Genomic DNA, 23,380 nt, shown 5'->3' with positions numbered 1-23,380 from the left:
TTGACTAGGAGTGCTTGAAAAAATGTGCCCGAAAACGAAAATGCTTCGTTCACCGACTCACGCATGCGGCTTGTCCATCGCTAAACTGATGCCAAGCAGTTTTGCATCGTGCACCGACGAGCGAAAGTGGGGTGATAAATCTATATAGAATCGCATGCTTGAACGTGTATGATATTCGACCACCTACTCGCAGTGATGCCACAATTTCAACTGTATTTCGAATCTCAGAAAATCACCTTGGTGGTATTTCAATCTGTATAAATATCTGCATATGTACTGGACATATCCCTTGAAATAAAAACACAATTATGCACACGTTTATGCGTAACATATAATGATAATGAAACCTCCAATACGCTCAATAGCATTTGAGTTCTTTTTCGATTTTCAACTATATCGAAAAGTTTGTTTCGCGATCCACGAAAATCAAAAAAAAAAAAATCTGTATAGTTCTGTACTATTTCCAGAAAATCTGTAATCTGTATATACAGATATCTGTATAAAAAATACGCAAAAATCTGTATAAGTACTGAAAAATCTGTATATGTGGCATCCCTGCCTACCCATCGAAATATTTTTTTCGCCACTCCGCTTTGTCGTACCTTGTTACTCCGTATCGTCATAATGCGTCTTGACGGTTGTGCTCGCGAGAAAGGGAGGTACACGCGAGTGGGAAAGTACGCGAGCGAGAGTGCGTGTCGGCCTATGAGAAAACTCGCAAGCATCAACGCTCGGTAGTGTGAAATGAAAAAAGGAAAAGAGAATGAGAAACAGTACGACAGGAGTATCTCTAGTGTGAGATTTCGGTAGCGGCGAGAACGCCACTTGGAGTATCGCATGCTTTTTGCGAGCGAGTTTAACAACGCTGTTCGAGAGTGCATACATTCGTGTTTTCTGAAATTAAACCTTTAAAAAGCGGACCAAACTGTACGCCAGCAACCATACTATACCACACAAAGATGGGAAATTTTATGAGGAAAAACTTTCTAGAGGACACAAAAATCCTAGCTTGAATCGTTGTTGAGCTATTCGAGTTTTACTATGGAAAGAATATCGTAAAATAGAAGAATCTTCAGTGTATGCAACATCGAGTCAATCATTCTTGACTACGACTGCTTAGCGACATTAGTTTGTTTGAAGCTGTATCAATATACATAGTAGGCGCTGCATATTAACCAGTGTTTATTCCGTTCCTTGAAGCCTGAACGATGTCGACCAAAAGAGACATTTTAACAGGCGATTCCCGAAAGAAATTGTCCAAGATAAATCAGCCTTCTGAACCAGAGAGCTTCGTGAGGATAAAAATAAAATCTGTTTCTGAGAGTACTGATATTGTTGCATACAATAAAATCACAAACCACTTATGGTATCTATCGGAGATTAATATTTGCCTGGCATTTTTCGACAACGCGGTTAGTAACGATATAAAGCGAAAAATGCTCATAAATTTATCTAAACCGAGTGATAGTAAAAATACGTTTAGAGTGAAAAACTTCAAACCGGAATTTCAGTTCGACGATTTCGTCGCTGACCAGTCGCTCCAGTTTTAAGAAATTTTAAAAGTAGAGGCAAACGCCCTACTTAAAGAAGACCCTGAAAATTGGAGCAATAATATTGAGTACATGAAAATTAAATTGATTTCGGGCCATCTACCAATGAAAAAAAGTATCAACTTTTGTTAACCGTGGCTAAAAACCGTAAATATCAAAATAACTCCGTCAAGGCATCTGTTGTCGACTATTCAAATAATGTTAATAATAATTCATTTATAACGTAAATAAACAGCTAAAATAATCAAACAATTGGATGATATTTTTATTGTTTTGTGAACTTTTGATTCACTGCATCTGAAAGTTACTTCATATAAAAATAATAAAAACAGAGAATTCGAATAAATAGTACTGAGAACTGGGCTCACTTATCCACTATAAAATCTTGTCTGAACTAAAAATCAAACCTAGTAGGCGATGGTTATACGACGTTTTCGTTGATAAGTTGACTCGTTGTGCACACACTAGAGATTATCCTATTTTACGATATTCTTTCCATAGAAAAACTCGAATAGCTCAACAACGATTCAAGATAGGATTTTTGTGTCTTCTAGGAAGATTTTCTTCATAAAATTTTCCATCTTTATATGGTATTGTATGGTTGCTAGCGTAAAGTTTGGTCCGCTTTTTAAAGGTTTAATTTCATAAAACACCAAAATTAAAAATTTTCAGAAGAGTTAAAAAATTTGTAACATTGAACTTCGAGCCACAACGAGCCAAAGCAATTTTTTTTCTGTTAGTTTGGATTCCGGAGGATGCGTAAAAAATATATTTGGATTCGGTTTAACAGGATTGTTAAGTGATGAAATCAATTTAAAATAAAAAAACATGAAAAATTGATTTTTTTTTTTCATAAAACTCAAATTAGCACAACGACTAAACATTATCCAGTGTTGTCGCCATACAAAAGATTTTTTGTAACACCATAACCAATCATTTTCCGGTTGAGCCCCCAGAATATCTGACAAAACGTTATTTTGGGACACCCTATTGCACATCCTATGTTCTAAAGACATAAATTTCAGATAAAATTTAATTCATTTATGGTTCAACAATAAATTTCAAAACCCTCTTTTGTATATTTTTGGTCACTATTTAGTCTCTATTTGGTCACTATTTTAATGAAAAAAGTCACTAAAGTCACAATTATTTTGCTCCAAGTTCGCTACTAGCCCTGCATATGACATTCAAACGCATAATTCAGCCTTGAAAATTGTCAAGTCCTAATTATGCAAAGATCCAGCTTCTGCTCAAACCAATTAGTTTACTAGTGGATTGCCACTAGGACGGTTCTAACTAAGTAGCAGTAGTAACGACATCGGTAAGGGATAGCAGCAGCGTTATATCCGATCACTGTTGCAAGAGGTACCTTTCATGCACACTGGATCGACCAATAGCAAGCAAAGCAGCAGCAGGCAGTGATTTCGAATATCTCGCTGCTTTTTATGGCGGACGGACCAACAGAGTAAACATCACCTTCGACAACGCTAGATTTTAGATTTCTCTTTTGTGCTGGAAGCATTTCAATTAAAGTAGTGAAAATGGGTTTTCCACAATTAGTACTACAGTGATCGCTACTACTATCAAGCAAGGGAGTGCTATTTACTGCTCTAAGAACTGTAAGCAACATAATAAGAAAATACAGCACCCGTGATTGGTTCGCAGTAACTTTACAAAACGAATAATGAACAATTTATCACAGTATTGGCATATCGTCGTGTTTGTTTGTTTCAACTTGCACAACTCATAACTCATATTTTCGATAAGAACGGGCTTGAAAATTTAAAACTTCACATTCTCTTTGAATTTATTTGGGTCAATACATGCGAAGAAATAATATCGTTTTGTAGTACTGCGAAAAAATTTAGTTTACTAGTATCCGCAATGTTTTTTGGCCAAAAAACTAATTTCTCTTCATTGCAGATTGCTATTTGCATGACGTATGGGATGATTCTCGTTCTGTTGTTACCTAGGTAGCATTTTCTACACTCAGCAAATTTTAGTTACATGAATATTACTATCGTTTTCAAGTAGATTCTACGTGGTTGTCATTTGAGTTCATCGTGAGCTGGTGTGATGAATTATCCCATGAATCTTTTTATTTAGCCGGCTACCGACGACATGAAAGATACGGAAAACAATCTTTATAAATATATTTTTTTTTCTATATTATTTTTCAAACTATTTTTTCCAAATTTATCTAAATAACTTTGGAAAGTGTCTTCTGAAGTTTTCTTTTATAAATCTATATCTATATATCTGGAGAGAAAAGTTGTCAATGAATAACTTCTAGGAACTTGTCTGAACTTTCATTCCAAAAATAGTGAAAAAAATTAATTTGAAATCCTACACCGGAAAAATTTATTTTAAAAACAAAAAATGAGCAGGTCATCTCACATTTTGTTCAACATAAATTTTAAGATCGACAATTAGGGACTCTTAAGGAAAAAAAATTCCATAACTTCCATTCTGTCGAAAAACCGTTCAATTAATTACATCGTTGGCACTACATTGTATTGCCTAAGTTAATATATTTGCAACACTATGTTGCAATAAATTTTAAAATAGGTTTTTTATTCTGAGAAAAATAAACAGTCGGATTGTTTTTGTTCGACAATTTCCAAACAACGTCAACTTCATCAAATGTGACCCTGAATCCTTATCCAGCTCACAGGTAGTTCATAACAAACCGAATCAACAAATTGAAAAACTCCCTAATTGATGATTCGCCTTTTTACCGGAGGAAATAATTTAACGAGTCGTTGGAAACTGTTTGAAAACCGTTTAGGAAACGAATCGAATTCTAGCGTACTTACTTGAAACTAATTTTAGATTATACTTAGTGGCATAAGTAGCGAGTGTTTTGTTTCTCTCTTTCCTTAACATTCGAAACGGTTTTGTGACCTAGCTGATGCCTATAAATGCGCTCTGAGCACCTTCCTTACTTCAGTACTCGGTGTGTTTTTCCCCCACAAAATGGCCAAAATTCTTTGGGCTCTTCTAAAAGCGACTAAATACTATGTTGATGGTTGCATGGATGATTGGAAAGCAGAGGAAATAGTGAAACACATAAATTTGTGTGCAAGAAGCCGTAATGAGACGGCCATGCTGTTAGCTTTCATGATCGTAGACAGTAAGGGATTTACAAAAACATGGTACGGTACGCCAGGATTTTGGGATCCCTACTTCGGACGGGGCTACATAAGGCTGAGAGGTGCAGCGAACTACAAGGATGCGTCCCACGATATCTACGGTGATGACCGCTTGGTTAAAAATCCTGAACTTGTGAAAATCGGCTCAGGTAAGGTTGATGTAACGTGTTGTGTCTCGGTGTCAACCTGGGTTTGGAAGAGAAGGGTCCAACCCCTGTTGGAGAGTACACCGATGGCTACCTTCTTTATGATTTATAAGGCACTTTATGGCGAGGGAACGGAGAATTCTGGTCACTTTAAGGATCGTTATGAAGCCTATCTTATAGCGGCTAAACATCTGGATGTGTGGGGACCAACGCCTGCTCATTAGAAAAGTGAAAAAATGTCGCCGAAAAATAAAATCTTGTTCTAACTAGAGTCGCCTTATCATCACATCCGATATTGCTTCCCCCAGCAGCAAGTAGCTACTTGGCTCAGTAACCATTGACATACCTTGTTTCGGTGACCGGGTGTTTCATTGACAACGGTCGTTAAATTACATAACCTCAATAGTTCCCGATGTTCATTAACTTAATTACAAAAGCTTTAGTTATATTAGCTGTTGCCGGATATAATTAGATTCATTCTTTGGAAATATAAGAGAACTTCAGCATGTCATCTGCACAGAAGCAGAAAAAAACTTTGTTGTGAACTTGCACATTATCAAAATCATCAACTCACGTTTGCCCTAAAAATATTGCCAATTCAGCGGTAGAAAACAATTAACAATATGGGAAAATAGATTCTAACTTTCGAATGAGTTCAAATGGAAAGACTAAAACAGTCTAGCTCACAATCCATAACGAAACAAATGAAATCAATAATTTTTTTATTTCTCTTCTCTTCGAAATAGTACGTTTTAAAGATGAGCATTATATTTTTTGATGATTCACTCTCAGAACGGCAGTTCACGGACAGTGATAGCAAGAAAAAACAACAGCAGAGGCTAGCGCAAGCGAAAATCATTGAAAAACTTTACCAACTCATTTGCTCTTAACCCCATAGTTAGCGGATTTTCGTTTTTTTGTTCGTTTAGCAATATTAATATTGACTTTTTTTAGCTAGTTTTTATCGGCAACACAAAAATTGATTTTTAAATATTTTTTTTTTGTCGAAGAAATTTTTTTCGCAGAATATATATCTTTAGTTTATGAATGCCGTTTTTGAACAGCCCAACTCAACAACTGTGCAAAGTTTAATCAAATAATAAAAAGTAATCAGAGAATAAAGAACAAAGCAAAGAACATGATAGGTACTCACCATATCGAGTGCGAGTGGCAAAAATCGAGCGCCGAGATGATCTGCCGGAAGAACTTGCGTGCCTCCTTCGGCGTAAGGCGGCCCTTTTTCACCAGATAGTCGAACAGCTCCCCGCCGGAAACGTGCTCCAGCACCAGATATCTGCAAAGCATGTGACACAACATCGTTTGCTTAGAATGGAAAGTCACTTTAGCGCACCGCATCACGCCGTGCCGGTTGTCGTTTTTCCTCTATAAACACACTACACAAGCACACATAAACTTTGTTTATCCCCGAAGCAGCCGAGAAGCACAAGGCAGCAGCAGCGGATTATACCGGCAAGGCGATACAGGAGGTGGTAAAGGAGGACACTTGTTTTGTGCTGCATTATTGATTGACTTTTCAATATTTAATTTCTTGTGCTTCGGCTGGCCTTCCACTTGCCTGCCGTTGGAAGATCCGATCGAAATATGAGTGGCTATATTAGGGTGATAAGCCATGAGTGGATCATTTTGGGCTATTTTTAGGATGCTTTGATTTTTTCACTATTCAATATGACGTAAAGAAATTTACTTCGATCGAAACTGTCTTCAAAAAAGCTAAAAAAATATAGCATACTGATAATCCGCTAACAGAATAGAAAGCCTACCATCAAACGTAGATCTGCGAAATTATTAGGCATTTGATAATACTGATTTGATTGGAGTAAATTCTCAATTGGTCTAGTTTTAAACACCGCTTACGAGAAAAAATAGATTCAAAATTCTTCATTTGGTCTAGAGCATTATTATTAACAATGGCTCAACACCACTTATCGTACTTGTAGAAATCCCGTTGCTTATCAAAAAAGGCTATAAGGTATACAAAAAACATTCAGTCAAACATTAAACAAATTAATTCAAATTCGCAACTTGTTTGGTGGCTAAAACAAGATTTGAGATGAAAAAGATGATTAACTTCATTTGGTGGTGATGCTTCTTATCTAGGGCAAACCATAACTTTTAGGCTTAAAAAAAATGTGAAAATTCTAATCATAGGTTTAGGTACCAACCAAATTGATTTCTAAAAAGTCTTATTTCCAATATTTATGTTACCAAAAAAGTAAAATGCTAACTTTGGCCCTGCATTACTCCATTGCCATCAGTGTCATACGTATGCAAATAAGATAAGCGCTCTTGTTAGTCAATTATGGCAAGTGCTTTCTAGAGTCTGTATTTGCGGCGATTCTAGAAATTATCATGAAAACTCCGACGAACTTTTTTAAGATATTTTGATGAATCTCACATTCAAATACACTTCCACCTATTCGATTGATGTTTTTGATTTGATATTAATTTAATGATAGCTCAGCTTCAACAACTTTTCGTAACGTATTTTGGACTCGCCACTGTTAATTTATTATTATTAATTTATTATTATATCAAGTCGTGGCGATTAACGTGAAAAAATTTAATTCTATTTCGTTTACCAGGAAACATAGCATAAGACAAAGAACAATCACTATAGACATGAAAACCTCTTGAAAGGAGCAGTCTTGTAAGAGATCTAGGAATCACGCTCGACTCCAAATTAACCTTTGTTGACCATTATAATAACGTTATATATAAGGCAAGTAATATGCTTGGATTTATTAAAAGATTCAGTTTGCACTTCAAAGATCCATTACACCATCAAAACATTGTATGTTGCACACGTCAGGCCCCTGCTGGAATATTGTAGCATAGTCTGGTCGCCATATCATGATATACATGTAAAACGTATAGAATCAGTACAGAAGCAATTTTTGTTGTATGCTTTACGGAAGCTAGGTTGGACCTCTTCGCCTTTACCTATTAACATACAAGGCGACTTATAGAATAAGTCGCCTTGTATGTTAATAAATCTTGACGGACTTAAAAAGCGACGAGAGTTCGCAATGGTAGCTTTTATAAACGATGAAATTACACAATGAATAAACAGCCCAGAAATCTTGGCGAATTTGAACTTATATGCTCCTACTCGTTCTCTAAGAAATAGAAACTAAGTTAAGAATGAAATGTAATTAATATGGTCTACTTATGATTGACGACAAATAAAATAAAAATAAAATAAAAAAAAAGATCGATCAAAATATCGAACTATGATTATGGAACAATCAATATTTGAGCATTTTTAGCTTTCCGCAAACTGAAAGTCCGCCTTTTGGGTTTCAGAATGGTGATTTTAAGTTTCTGATCAGTTCTAGAAGTATCAATATTTCAAAGTGTTTGAACATTTTTATGTTTCACATAGCTCCGCAGAATCCGGGAATCGTGAATTTGATTTCGTCAATTTTCTGCTAATTGGTGTCATCAGTTAAATCACATTAAATTTCAAATGTCGTCGGACTTCGATTCGTTCTGGTTCCGGGAATATCAATATTCAACGGATTTTGAACAGTTTCCTCGATTTTATCAGAGAATCATTTTCTTAGGACATCAGATCTCAGTTTTCAGATAAACGAATAAGTTCAAAAAGTTCCTATAATGCTCGAAAAATCGTGACTTCCTTATCATTAGACCTTCTTCTTCTTCTGAACCTCTACGGTATTTCATTACGTTTCAACCTACTATTTTTTTTTTGCTTTTGACCATCCTCACAATGACCGAAAGGATTTAATTGAAACCCGCAATATAATTAGATTTATAGATTTCTTCCGGACATGAGATTGAAATATGGGTCATTCCATGTCAAGTGTCCGAGGAAATGCATCGACCATCTCCGATTTCGACCAAAATTTGTGAGTCGAAGTATTTTGGGCCGGAACTCGTAAGTACAAAGTGTTGTACCGATTGGTGGACCCCTCGGCCAATGGGACTGCCTCCACTTTTTGCGAGTTCCCCATGAGAAAAGTGTAACCAAAACTCTCCTGTAACCTTTCGTGAAAATGATTCTAGAGCAGGATTTTTTGCGTTACATCATTAACGGATACTCCACTAAGGTACATCTCTTCGATTACACAAACGCCTGCTAGGATACTATTTAGATAGCAGCAATTTATGTAGAAGCGCTTTCGTGCGTAGACAAAATCCAAAATCTTGCAATTTTAAAAATGCTGTATCTCTGGAACGCGACATTTTGTTTTTTGGTGATAAGTGATTCCTATGTAAAATCGTCTGCTAAACACATTGGCGTGGTCAAAATTAAAATCGAAGGGGGGGTATTTCAAGGAAATTGCAAATTAAGTTTTAAATCGAAAAAAATGCAATGTTGGCAACACTGCAGAAAAAAAATTACCACGTAGTTCGATTCTACATCTAAAACCCTTCAAAATGATATGTCAATATCACTTGTAGTTCTTCAGGGTCCTGAGATATTCACAAAATAAAAAAGGTGTTTTGCTAAATTCGCAAAAAGAGGAGGCAGTCCCATTGGCCGAGGGGTCCACCAATCGGTATAACACTTTGTACTTATGAGTTCCGGCCCAAAATACATCGACCCACAAATTTTGGTCGAAATCGGAGATGGTCGATGCATTTCCTCGGACACTTAACATGGAATGACCCATATATTAATCAATATTTTTTTTTTATAACTAATACAATTACAGTAAAAAAAAATCTTTACATTTTTAACCTAACCTAATTCTAACGATCTTTTTAACAAATATTTATATGGTTTCCGAATTGTTGTTTAAAAAATGTTTTATGTTTCCATCTCATCATGCTTCAAGGATAGACGAACTTTCATCCTCACATTTTGCTTCAAGGTTTTTATTACTTCTAATGCAAAAAATACAACCAACACCTGTTTAAACTTCCGGGCATCATATTTTATATTGCAAAGTTGATCTGATTTTCGCCGAATGCCCGATATCATAAGTCGCTATCTTGATTTTTAACCTGTCGGCCATCCATTTTCGGTTTCTACGCATCGGCCTGGTTCGTAAATATTAATACTGGAGGGCTTGCCATCGCGGATTTGAAAATAGGGGCCACCATCATGTTTTGGTCTCTGAATATCGGCTTCTGGCCTCCAGACATAACCAAGGGTTTGGAAATTACCGAATACCCATAATGCATGAAAAATCTTGACTTCTTCATGTATTAGAAGAAGCTTATGTCCAATCACTATAGATTTGATACGCATCTCCGTCGTATTGGTGAAGGTGCTGTGGTGAAGGTTATCACGACATAGAGCACGTTGTTTGGTCATGCCCTGTACACCGTGACGCCAGATCTAAATTAATAACTTCCCTCCGGGCCGAGGGTAGAGAACCAGCTGTCCCTGTTCGTGATGTCTTGGCGAGTCGCGACCTACCCTACATGTCCCTTGTATACATTTTCCTGAAATCCATCCATGCCCAAGTCTAGTCCCATTCCTTTCCATCCACATTCAACAAAACGGCAAGAACACGTCATAGACCTCGATTTTGGAATCAGCAACTGAACCCCCCACGAATCCGCCAGGACCTGAGAACCCGAGGCCTTTCGTGATATCTTGGCTTGAACAACAGCGAACAACTACAACGAAGCATAACCAGCAACAAAACCCCGCACAATATTTCCAGGACCCGAGGATTACAAGCCCCTGTCCCAGCTCATGGCATCGTGGCTTAGCAGAACAAATCCATACATGCTGCATATTCATGGCCATTCGACGATCATCAGACGACCATTCAACTACAAAACATTGATTTAAAAATATATGCTAGTTTTAAGATAGACTTAATTTCAGCTCGTAGTCGGCAGCGAGGATAAAAAATTTGCTTAAAGATTTTAAGTCATCAGATATAATTGGCGCCGTTAAACATTAAATTGTATTTGTGCCGTGTCAAATAAACGATAGATGAAAAAAAAATGTATTAGAAGAATTATTTTTCTCCTCAATATGTGAAAAGAGCAAAGTAAATATCCACCGGTCACTTTTTGCTCAGCATGAGTGTGCATGTAGATTTTTTTTTTCACCACACTTTTTCCTTTTTGCTTTATGCTGTGTTCTTGTTGCTCGCAGAAAAATTCATACACTTGCTGCTTACGCCACAGCTGAGCGAAACAAGAGTAGTTAATTACTCTAGAGATAATACACAGAAGTACACCGCGGTGTTCACTGCTGAGATAAAATCGAAAACATTCGAAGAACAAACATGCGTGCCGTGTGGCTGGATTATTTTTTTGCATTTTAGAGATACACTAAAGTCGCTTTTTACGCGGGGGATACGAGCCGCGTAAATTCCGGAATCCGCTTAAAAAAAAAACCATCGTTAATTTTGCATTCCGAGTGAAGGGAAACCGAAATCCGGGCAAAAAAAAAATACCGCGTAAATTCCGGAAGCCGCGTAAAAAAAACCGCGTAAACTCCGGAATCCGCGTAAAAAAAACCGCGTAAATTCCGGAAACTGCGTGAAAAAACCATCGTTAATTTTGCATTCCGAGTGAAGGGAAACCGAAATACGGGCAAAAAAAAAAACCGCGTAAATTCCGAAATCCGCGTAAAAAAAACCCATAAATTCCGGAATCCGCGTAAAAAGCGACCTTAGTGTGCAATGCAAACAACGCAATCTTATTTCTTGCCTACATTTTCCCCTCCTTTGATATTTGCCTAAGAGACAAAGACAGTGAAAACACTGCAGTGAGCTCTGTCGTGTAGTTATTGAGCGTATTGTCCTTTCGTGTGAGAAATATCACACTAATTTTTTTCGCAAACTACTCAGATACACACTTGAAATGCCATAACTCGAGCTTTGTTTATAATACGTCTGGCCATGAGTTTTTTACATGTACAATTTTCTCAGAAACACGGTGAAACTATCAAAATTCAAATCAGAATAAACTCATTTGCCGGAAAACACAATAGTAACCTTAGAAGAATAATTCTCTGATGTTTAACTCAATTCATGAAGGGTCGGTAACATGAGGTGTGCACACTCGAGATGGAAGGACTCTCATGATGTTTTTTTTCTGTGTGGACTTATCACTGCGACCAGAGATAAGATCTATTGTGATATTGCCCAGGTTGCTAAAGTCCTTTGACAACCGAATGGCCTTATTCTACTAAGATTCGAACCCACGAATTAATTGTAATTTGTTCATGAAGTGTTTTTAAAATTTTTAAACTTGAATCAACTGAATTATCTAGGAAATATCTTAGGCCTTGCCTAATACTGTAACAGTTGAATTCGTAACATCTCGTTCATGACAGCTTGTACATATTTATTTTTCAGACACAAAAATGAATAAAAAAAGCTCTGTTTATATCATACTGGTAAATCCTCTGGAGGAATTTTTTTATCAAACACTTTTTTGTTTTTTTTTTCTGTAGATCTAAATCAACTGCATTCATTCATAAGGAGTATTGATGTAAGACCCATATTCGATTTGGTTCCAGTCAAATATTCCGTCACAATTAGGATGTGATGGTTGTATTTGCACCCGATCCCAGTTCTGCTCCAAGTCCCATACTCTACCAGGTTTACTTTGCCTAATTGTAAAGAGCTCCAGAAGCCCCGTTTCAAATAAAGCATAAATGTTCAGCAGTTGATTAGTGTTTAGTAGGGTGTCCCAGAATAACGTTTTTAAAAAAGTCTGGGGGCTTAACCAGAAAATGATTGGTTATGGTGTAGCAAAAAAACTTTTGTATGGTGACAACTCTGGATAATGTTTAGTCGTTGTGCTAATTTGAGTTTTATGAAAAAAATCAATTTTTCATGTTTTGCCTTTCTACTATAAAGGTATGGCAATCACTGGAAAAACCGAAGGTATAAAAGTGGTCCCAATGGCCGAATGTCATATACCACTCGACTTCTTTCGACGAACTGAGCATTTTCTGTATGTATGTATGTATGTATGTGTGTATGTGTGTATGTGTTTTCTCACTCACTTTTCTCAGAGATTGCTGGACCGATTTTCATAAAATTGATTGCAAATGAAAGGTCTAGTTGCGCCATAGGTTGCTATTGAATTTCATTGTAATCGGATTTTTAGTTTAGAGGTTATGTATCAAAATGTAAAAATTACGAAACATCAATATCTCAGAAACCACACAACCGATTTCAATAAAATTGGTTTCAAATGATTGGGCTGTCCCCGGAACCCTTAACTTTTGAATTTCTTTATGATTGAACATATGGTTCAAAAGTTATGTAAATAAAAGTTATCCTGAGGTTGTTTAAACTCACTCATTTTTCTCAGAGATGGCTGAACCGATTTTCACAAAATTAGTGTCAAATGAAAGGTCTAGTTGCCCCATAGGTTGCTATTGAATTTCATTGCAATCGGATTGTAACTGTGTCCGTTGTTCATAAAAATGTGAAATCACATAATGAAAGTAAACATATTGACTTTCTCCTAACGATCACTGGCTAATTAAAAGGTAGAAAAGTGGTCCAAATGGCCGAATGTCACATACTACTCAACTCAGTACGACGAATCGAGCATTTTCTGCATATATATATGCATGTATTGGTGTATATGTTGGTGTGTGGGTGTGTACGTGTATATGTGCACCTTTCTTTCGCACTCACTTGTTCTCAGAGGTGGTCTGACCGATTCTTTCTATCTTGGTGTCAAATGAAGGGTCTATTTGCCGCTTAGATTGCTATTGAATTTCATTGTAAGGCCGTTACAAATTTTATTTTCATTTTATGTCACCCCCCCCCCCCCCTCCAAAAATCTTGAATATTGGAAGGGGAAGAAAAAAAAGCTCAAACCGTTTTGTTCATTTCATTGGTTTTCCGACAGCATAAATGCGTAATTTAGCAACAAACAAGTCAGGTGACAGCGAGAGTGTCGTCGAAAGGCAAGTGAAATAAATAATAATAATAGTAAAGTGTTATTTTTCAACATTTATTTGAGTGCAAGTTACAAACGTCATAACTTGCACACAAACTTTGATCAAAGATATTTCTTTTTTTTCGTCTCGGTGTTATTTATTTTTTGCCACCCCCTCTGCTAACTTTGATAACCTTGGACATAAAAAGAATTCGAAATTCGTATCAGCCTAATCAAACTTTTACTTTTGGCGCTGCGTCAGAATGTGAAAAACGCTCTTATATCTCAGAAGCTATGAACATAGTTGAATTCAAATAAATGGGCTTTCAAACCCTTAAACCATGAATTTCATAATGTTTAAACATGTGGTTTGAAAGTTATAGGAAGAAACGACCCGCAGACTGTTTAAAACTATAGCTACGATCAAAATATGTGGCCTCAAAATCATTTAAATTTAATATTGTACTATTTCAATGTTTACGGCCTTGCTCGGGATTGAAGTTGAAATTAAAAGTCATTTCTATCATTTCACTCTTTGCCTTTCTCCTAGAAAGGTATAGCAATCACTGCAAAAACTAAAGGTATAAAAGTGCTCAAAAGGGCCGAATGTCGTATACCACTCGACTCAGTTCGACGAGCTGAGCATTTTCTGCATGTGTGTGTGTGTTTGTAACGCTCTCCCAATCTCACTCGATTTTCTCAGAGATGGCTGAATCGATTTCAATGAAATCAATTGCAAATGAAAGGTCTAGTTGCCCTATAAGACCCTATTGAATTTTATTGTAATCTGATTTCTAGTTTAGAGGTTATGTATCAAAATGTAAAAATCACGAAACATCAATATCTCAGAATCTACACAACCGATTTGAACAAAATTGGTTTCAAATGAACGGGCTACCTAAAAACCCTCAACTTTTGAATTTTATGAAGATTCAACATATGGTTCAGAAGTTACAGAAAGAAACGTGTTCTGGAGACTGTTTAATCTCACTCATGTTTCTCAGAGATGGCTGGACCGATTTTCATAAAATCAGTGTCATATGGAAGTCTTGTTGCCCCATAAGACCCTAATGATTTTTTTTTGCGAACGGATAATTACTTTTCCTGTTTTGTTTGAAAATGTGAAATCCAGCTATGAAAAGAAACATATTCTAATGACTACTAGGGCTCACTCACTTTTCTCAGAGATGGTTGACCCGAATTCCACAGAATTAGTATCAAATGAAAGGTCTAGCTACCTCGTAACACCCTATTGAATTTTGTTGTAATCGGAATGTAACTTCGTCTGTAATGTATCGAAATGTGAAAATCACTAAACTTCATTATTTTAGAAACTACACAACAGATTTGTACAATATTGATATCGAATGAACGGGATAGTTAAGAGTTAACTGATGAATTATGATTGAACACGTGGTTTCAAAGTTTGGCTCCCCCATACGTTCCCTTTTCATTTGATTGTAATCAAACTCAAGCAACCGTTATGTTTTAATTTGTAAAACAACGAAAGTCTATTATCTCAAGTATTACACGACTTTTTTGAACATAACTAGTGTCAAACAAACGAGTCATCTCTCAAACTTACAAAAAACAAACTTCATAAGAAAGTTTTGTAAAGAAAAAAAATTCAAAGACTATTCAACACTATAGCAGCTTTGATCAATATATATGGCCTCAACATGATTTTAATGTGGTATCGTACTATTTGAACGTTCCCGGTATCGCTCGTGATTAAATTGTTCGAAATTAAGAGTCATTTCTTATGTTTCGCTATTTCTGAAGCACTAACATTACGTCAAATTTCATATTTTATACTTCAATCACAACATCAATATTTTAGAACCCAAAGAGTGAATATACCTTTTTGGATTTAAGCATTCATGTAAATCTATTTTTACAAATAACAAGTTTGAATGAGAAAGGCTGAGTCTGACCGCTAGGTGGATTAATTTAGGTTTTTTTTCTGTAGATCTAAATCAATTGCATTCATTCATCAGGAGTATTGATGTAAGACCCATATTTGATTTGGTTACAGTCAAATATTCCGTCACAATTAGGATGTGATGGTTGTATTTGCACCCGATCCCAGTTCTGCTCCAAGTCCCATACTCTACCAGGTTTACTTTGCCTAATTGTAAAGAGCTCCAGAAGCCCCGTTTCAAATAATGACATCCGTTGTTAAAACACAGCTCTACAATGACAGCGTAAACGTTCAGCAGTTGATTAGTGTTAACAGACCTAATATCATTTTTACAAGAATCAGTAAGCCCCGACTTATATTTTTGTTGGCTTGTCTGAATATATCCGTGGCATTTAAATTCTATTCCATCTTTTTATTCCAGTTTCCAGAGCACATTTCGGAACTCCACAAAATGGTTCCGGATCAATGAAATATGATCCTGAACTTTCTCTTGCTGGACTGTCGACTTTGTTATTACCTTCAATACAGCGATGTCCAGGCACCCAGTATGGAGCTACTTCGTTATTACTAGCCAATTGTCTAATGAAAGAATCCACTCCCACACTAGTTATGCTTTCAAATAACAGATTTAGGTATTGAGAGATACTTGACCATTAAAATTTTTAAAAAACCTGTATTTCATTGTTGAACAAATATTCACGCATTCAGTAACGGCATGAATCTATGCCTGAAATACTATTCAACTATGTTGCATTGATATAAATTCACTGATTTAGGGTGTAGAATATCGATTCTAGATGTAAAATACAATAAAACCTGAACGCAAACTCGGGCCACCAAATTCTCAACCGCAGCGGCTTGATTCAACCACTTGGAAGGGAGTTCTGCTTAAGGATCCTTCAAAGTCCTAAAAGATCACCATCTAAAATCTTGTTATATCGTTTGAATTAGAGGGCACTTTTAAGCAGGTAAGCCTCTACAGTTTGTTTGGTTTCAATTAAGCAGTTTCCTCATTGAGTTAAGGCCTCCATTGAAGTGAAGCATATGTTTCGGACTTGTGGAATGAGTCCAATGGCTAGCTTTTGGTCGTAGTTCCCATGTTTTCCCCACAGCTCTACTACAAACCCATAGGGTATTTCTACGCTTAGTAATAACCAATACAGGTTTTTGTCCAACGCATTTTAACACCAGGAGATTTAACTTCCTGCAAAAACGGAATCTGAAAACTCCATTTATAGAATTCTGTTTGAAATTTGTTTTTCTCCTCTTAATAAATGGATCGAAGCAAACTGTGACCAAGAACGATTGAGAAAAAGTTTCACGTTTTTTTTTTAGTTTTATTTTGTGCAGAAGCCTGTAGTTACAATTAAATTTGAAATTGTTGCCTATCTTGACTGTCCGGATAGCGGAGAGCACAGGCGTGACTCACAATCCGCTTGCATGGTCTAAGTTCTTGTTAGGACCGACAGTTGGATCGAAAAGCACGATCATCGTTCTGGGTGTGCTGCTTCTCCGATGATATTCTGCTGTGCGACGTGAGTCTCTGTGCTATCTACAGATAAGTACACAGTTTATTTTGTTCTTATATAATAGTGCTAGCAATTTTCATAAATTTTGGAGAACGCGGTGGTAGTGGACAAGATTTCGCCTGTCCAAGAATTTTTAAAAAGATTTTCCTCATTTCATATATTTCTCGGGTTTTAAATGCAAGAAAGTCAGACAAATTTGATATTTATTAGGTGATGTAATGAACCTTTAAGATAACCCGCGAGATTAGGACATATCTGATCACATTGCTTATAACGGTTAATCCTGATTGAACTGTTAGGCTTTGTGTACATGGGACTTTGATAGTTTATATATTCAGCAGGCCTCAAATCATAATTATTATAAGTATTCAGTAAACGACCAGAAAGCTTGCGAAATAAACGAATCTCTAGAAAATGATTCACATTCGGATTTTGAAATATTTTCGCATATACAGTATTCACGGAAATACTCTTCATATAATTACATGAAATATCTCCAAATTTAAACGTGTCTTAAAATATAGATAGGAACCTAAATATTCCGCGCATCACATGTTGTTGCTTGCCAGTTAGTGTGGCCCAATAGATGTTTAGTTTGCGCAATAGGCTTTGTTATATTCAAATTTAAGTTTCGCGTAAAATATAGCATCATTTACCAAAACGTGACCAGAGCTTTGCACTCATTATAATACAATACCTAACCTGTGATACTCTTAGAGATGCAGTGGTACTCGCGGTCTCTAAACAAAACGAGCACCACAACCCCTTTCCTTCCTTAGTAGTACCACCTTTTGGTCGAGGTCGGCGTCGTTATTGGTCAGTGGTAAAAGTTTTATGAACCAGTGAAAATTGCACAATGTAATGCTAGTCCCAGACACCATTCATCTGGTTCAATTTGCATTTTTTTTGGTTCGACAAATCACGGAGTGCAACTACGAGCAGTCTACCTAAGCTAAGCTAATGTCGTCGTCGGGTTTAGAAGCCCTTTAATCCCTTTCATTCCCGTCTTAGGACTTTTATTTCCCCTGATGGACTAATACTGAGAATATTTTATCTTTTTCAACAGATTTATAAGGTTAAAAAGCTTGTTTCACAAGCTTCAAGATAGGCAGTAGCTGACAATAATCGGTATGACTCATTTCAACCGTATCAACTGTCTTTTTAAAGACGGCCAAGACTATTTGAATGGCCTTTTGAAAGAATTTCATGCATTCTCGCAGATGTTAAAGCATTGTTAACCTCTTCACAGATCTTTCTCCAATCCTTTTGAGACGTGCAGTCTTGACTCACTATTCAGTCGGAGTTTTCTTGTACCGGTCCCAGTCTGAAATAACTTCTAACCGATCGAACCCCAATCCTCAATTCTACCAATTTTTTAATTCCCTCAAGAAACGACTCTACTGGGTGTTCTTTGTTGGCCAGAACAACTGGATTGGAATGATGAGATTATTAAGGAACCTATAAAAATTTTATAGAAGTTTTGATATTCAGAAGAAAATGAACGGTATCCTATAATAAACTAAAGTAATGTATCATGATTGGAACAGCCCGAAAATGTACCATGATCTGAACAATTTTTATATGTAAGTTTTCACTATTTGATGAAAAAAAGTGTATCAAATATTCAGCAAAAACATCAAGCAACTTCTTTTGAAGCTGTTCAGAAAGTTCCATTAAGATTATTCAAGTATTACTATCAGTGAAAAAGGTTTTTTAAAATGATTCATTTTCGAACACAATTTTCCCTTCCAATTGCTAACATTTTTATTGATTTTATTGCAATGAATTTGGTTCCGTAAAGCTAACGCAATAAAATCGTACCGAAATGAAATGATGATGTCATATAGGGCCTCACGGGAATCTGCTCCGGTATGGCCATTCAGGGGACAACTTATCAGATGGACTCGAAATGGATGTAAATTGATTCCTGGAGTAAATCGACCGGATACTCATATTAAATGGTATTCTAACATTTCAGCTTGTTTTATAGAAACCGCAAGTCACCATCTTGAATTTTAAAAATTTCATAATATCATTTGGAGCCAATTTCCAGACTCTGGGCATCACCCTGATTCTTAAAATACCAATATTAGGTAAATATTGGCCATTTTATGCTGATTTTAGGGAACCAGAAATGACGCTTCAGTTCTGTGGGCATTATCCCGCTTACGAAAGCACTCATGTTAAGTGGTATTTGGTCAGTTTTGGCTTCATTTTAGTTCATCTTAGACTTTAACATGGCATCATGAAATAATTTTTGGTTTCTGGGCATCATGTTGGTTCCAAAAACACTCATATTGGATGATATTTGACCTTTTTTTTATCTCTGATTGGCCGAAATCTGCGTTCAAAACAAGGCTCAATATTTTTCAGTAGTTAGCATCATAAAATCAAAATTTTCCTTATGTTGGTGGATGCTCAGCTAATTTTCCAAACGATTACTGCAAGAATGGAGGAAATCCGTTGAAAACTGACTGAGTTGTAGGCATTTTAAATTGGAAAAATTTTGTGGCGCTCTCGATGCTTTCGATACATTAATTTGCAACCCCTATCGCAAAATGTTGTCGTAAGATGTAGTTCTACGTCAAAAAGACCTTTTGAAACCTAAACAGGAAAAGATCACAGAATGACGAAAAGACGGTTTTGAAGACCAGAAAAGGTTGAAACATGATCCCAAATTAAGATCAGATTAGCGATTAAAATGCCTCTAAGGACCCAAAAAAACTTCCTGAGAATTGAATGACAGAAAACGCTTCTAGACAAAAAAAATCATCCCAAATTAGGCTCAGAATAAGGAATGATCTTTTCAAAAGTTTTTTGTCTTGTAATCGAGAAAATGATTCGTTCCTGAAGGTCGTGAAAAGTAGGAAAAATGCCATTCCAAATTTAGCTTGGAATGAAAAAAAAACAAATAAGGATACGAATGATACCAAATTGATTTCAAGATAGCGAAAAACGGCATCTAAAGGTCTAAGAACGCAAATCCCATAATTGAATGGTGTAAAAACGTTTCACAAAAACACATCCCAAATTGAGCTTTGAAAGTATACTTTTTTCAACCCAAAAAAGGTTGAAAAGGGTTCCGAATAAAACTAAGAATGGCAAGAATCCTTTAAAATGCTAGCAAATTAAGTTTATAATAAAAAAAAACTGATTCTAATTTACAACTCTTAGAGCTTCTAAATGCCAGTACCATCCACAAGGAAAACATCCCAAGCGCTTCGAAACGCTTTGAAGGGCCAAACCAATCGTCGTTTTGAAAACAATATATTTTATAATTAGTGACCTTCACCATTCATATTCAAGAACAATGAATTGCGTCCGAACTAAAAAGCCTTTCTATGTGAGCTTCAAATGTTTTGGCAACATTCCCTTAGAATGATACTACAATCTTCAACTATTAATTTTCATTATCACTTCCAGAACAAGCTATTAAAGATATCTGCACGGATAATTGTACTCGATCTCTTTTTTAATTTTTTATACTAATGACACTGCTTACAAAATCATAATGAAATTTTTTGAACATCAACCAAAAAAGGTTATTTGATAATACTGAACTGATCCACTCATAACACATCACCCGATGGGGCTTAGTAGGCCGCTCGTTTGATTCGTATCGTAAATAAAACAGAAACCCACAAATGGTGTGGCGACAAGAGTTTTAGCAACGAAAAAAGCAAAAACAAAAAAAAAACTATCAGACCTAGAGCATTAATGTACGTGAATAACCCGAACCTCAGCCGGGGGGCGGGCTCTGGAAAGTCAAAACTTACAAATATTTCCGATTTTCATAAACGTCCGTCAGACCAAGGACGTGTGGGTGGTCAATTAGTTTCATTATAGCTATTTCTCTTTCCACCTGTTCGGAGTCGGATCAGGTTGGGTCGGAAGCAGGCGTGTGTGTGTTGTGAGGTGCAGAAGAACGGATTTGTTTTCCATTCCGAGTGTCAGTCGTTGAAGGTTTCATAATCATATATATACGGACAGCCGTTTTCGTTAGTATCGGGGATTCCCGCATTAGCGCGCGAGTGTATTTTCCACACGAGGCGAAAGAAGAAGAGGAAGAAAAATCGAGAAAAAAGACAGAAAAAGGATAACAAGTAAATTAATTAGAACGATTTTCGTTGCCATCCTTGTGGTGTGGAGTTCTTTGTTCCACGAAAGCGGATAATTACTTTCATCAACACTGATTCACTGAGCTTTTCCCGGTTGATAATTTTAATTGCCACTTTTTTCGCGGTGACACAATGCACTCCCAGTTTCACGAGGCCTGCAAAAAAAGAGGAAGGAAAAACAAAATCGCCAAGTGAGATGTGTGTTGACCTTCGTCGGGCACTGCTAGGCTGATATTGATGTGTTCTGCATAAATTCGAGAGGACTCGAGTGGCACGATCCTCTTACCGGTTTGACCTTTCCCCAGCGTTCGCTCCAGACGGTAAGGCCCCACATACTGGTGGGCCTCCGTCGATGGGATGCTGTTTTCCTTTTGAACTTCTCTGCTCATTTTGGACGAAATCTAGCGCTTCTTGCTTCTTGTGTTTGCCTAAGCAGAAGGAGTAGTCCTCTGGGGTAGAGGTTTAAGTTTGCTATCCAAGAAATCTTCGGCTAAAACCAGTTGTTACGAATGCCACCACTTTATTGGTTTCGAAATACCACGCACACGTTCGTCACACACAAGTAGGGCCTCCCCCTGAATGGCGAAATCGAATTAGAAATCGACAAACTTTTATCACAATAGCACTTTCAGCCGCATAACGACTAGTCACCACCGAATCCCCCGATTTCCATTGTCGTACGGGAAATAAACCATCGCTTAGCCTTAGTTTTGCACTTTAAAACCGACCGAAACAGACGAAATTCAGTGCTTTGAATTCTCCACCTTACTGGAAAAATCAATATTTCTACGTAAACGCGAGGAGCGCTGGCGGAGCGCCGAGAGCCGAACACCGAGCAGCAGCCTGTCAGCAGAAGCAGCAAACTCGGTTGAAAAGGGGGCAGCAATCCTGTTTCTTTTCTGACTTTCTGTCGTTTTTCCTGCTAATCAAACGATTTCTCCGCATCAGAGGAGCTCACTTTCAGCACTTTTAGCCCACTTTCACAAAACTTTGCACGATCGAAGTAGGCCCCGCCGTTCCGTTCCGTACCGACCGTGTGTTCGACAATGCCCGACGACGGCGCGACGACAATGGTGAATACGATGGAAATCCTGTCCGAAGGATAAGCGCACAGTCAGAGTTGCACTTTTCGCGACCGCCACCAGACTGCAGCATGGTAGCGAGCGGTGACATTTTCCTTTAAGAAAAAAAGTTTCTCCAAGAGATACTACGGGAGAGCGAATTTACATGAGGGTGTGTGTGTAAATTAGTTTTCCTCCGGTCGCTTTCACGAGTCAAGACAAGGATGCGTTTCACGTTTGTCACTGTGTGCGTGCTTTATTGCGTGCAATCACAAAACCCAACCCAACTGAATAGCCCACCCTTCTTCGGCCAGTGGTGTAATGTGCGGTGGGAAGCAAATGAGTGCCGCCGTTGAGAGAGTGAGTTACCAATTAGTTTAAAAGGAAACAAAAAAGCGTGCAGTGTTTGGCGTAGGTAGGGATGAAGAGCTGGTATGTGCAAATATTTGCCCTCCCGAATGACACGAGAAGCAGCAGCGGAAACGTCTATCGTAATGTGTTTCAGGATTTCAGATAGCAGTCAGTTGTCAGTTAGTGGTGGATACAGGATACAATAAAGAAGCGCCTTTCGACAATATATAATGGGAAATTTGAGCTCAACTTCAATTAAACTTAGTTTTGAATATGTTATCAAAATTATTCGTAGTTTCTTCTTTAGTTCTATATTGAGGAATATCGATATTTTGCCAAAATGACATTCCGCAAACTTTTAGAATACCTTGAAGATACTAAAATTATCAAAGGAGCAAAGTACAAAAAAACTAGCAAAATTCCAGCAATCATGGAAGAGCTATGAGTTCATTAAAACTGAACTTGATGATAGTCATGAAAATGCTATTAACACTTTCCTATATTGTCAAAACAGGTCTTTCAGAAGTATTCAATAGACTCCAATTGAAATATTTGATAAAGATAGTGACTGATTAAACTCATGTGATTTGATCAAAATGCCATTCAAAAAAACTTCGAAGAAAATAATGAGTGGGTCATTTTATCTCAAGTTTCTGAGGAAATGCATCGACCATCTCTGATTTCAAACAAAAC

General features: G+C 37.0%; 1 protein-coding gene across 1 annotated transcript in view; it reads right to left on the bottom strand.

The window, feature by feature from the left end:
- LOC129722253 (serine/threonine-protein kinase BRSK2) overlaps positions 1-22,404 on the bottom strand; it is a 64,156-nt gene extending 41,752 nt beyond the window's left edge. Inside the window, exons 1-4 of the mRNA XM_055675565.1 lie at positions 21,562-22,404; positions 21,336-21,430; positions 20,934-21,019; positions 6,002-6,142 (exon numbers count right to left, since the gene is read on the bottom strand). Of these exons, the coding sequence (XP_055531540.1) occupies positions 6,002-6,142; positions 20,934-21,019; positions 21,336-21,430; positions 21,562-21,664 (425 nt within the window). The 5' untranslated portion in view covers positions 21,665-22,404. The remainder of the gene's footprint in view (positions 1-6,001; positions 6,143-20,933; positions 21,020-21,335; positions 21,431-21,561) is intronic.
- Between the last annotated feature and the right edge of the window lie 976 nt (positions 22,405-23,380).

The sequence above is a fragment of the Wyeomyia smithii genome, chromosome 2, assembly GCF_029784165.1.
Source record: "Wyeomyia smithii strain HCP4-BCI-WySm-NY-G18 chromosome 2, ASM2978416v1, whole genome shotgun sequence".
Taxonomy (NCBI): Eukaryota; Metazoa; Arthropoda; class Insecta; order Diptera; family Culicidae; genus Wyeomyia; species Wyeomyia smithii.
Note: the sequence above shows the minus strand (reverse complement) of the source record. Positions and strands in the feature narration are given on the sequence as shown.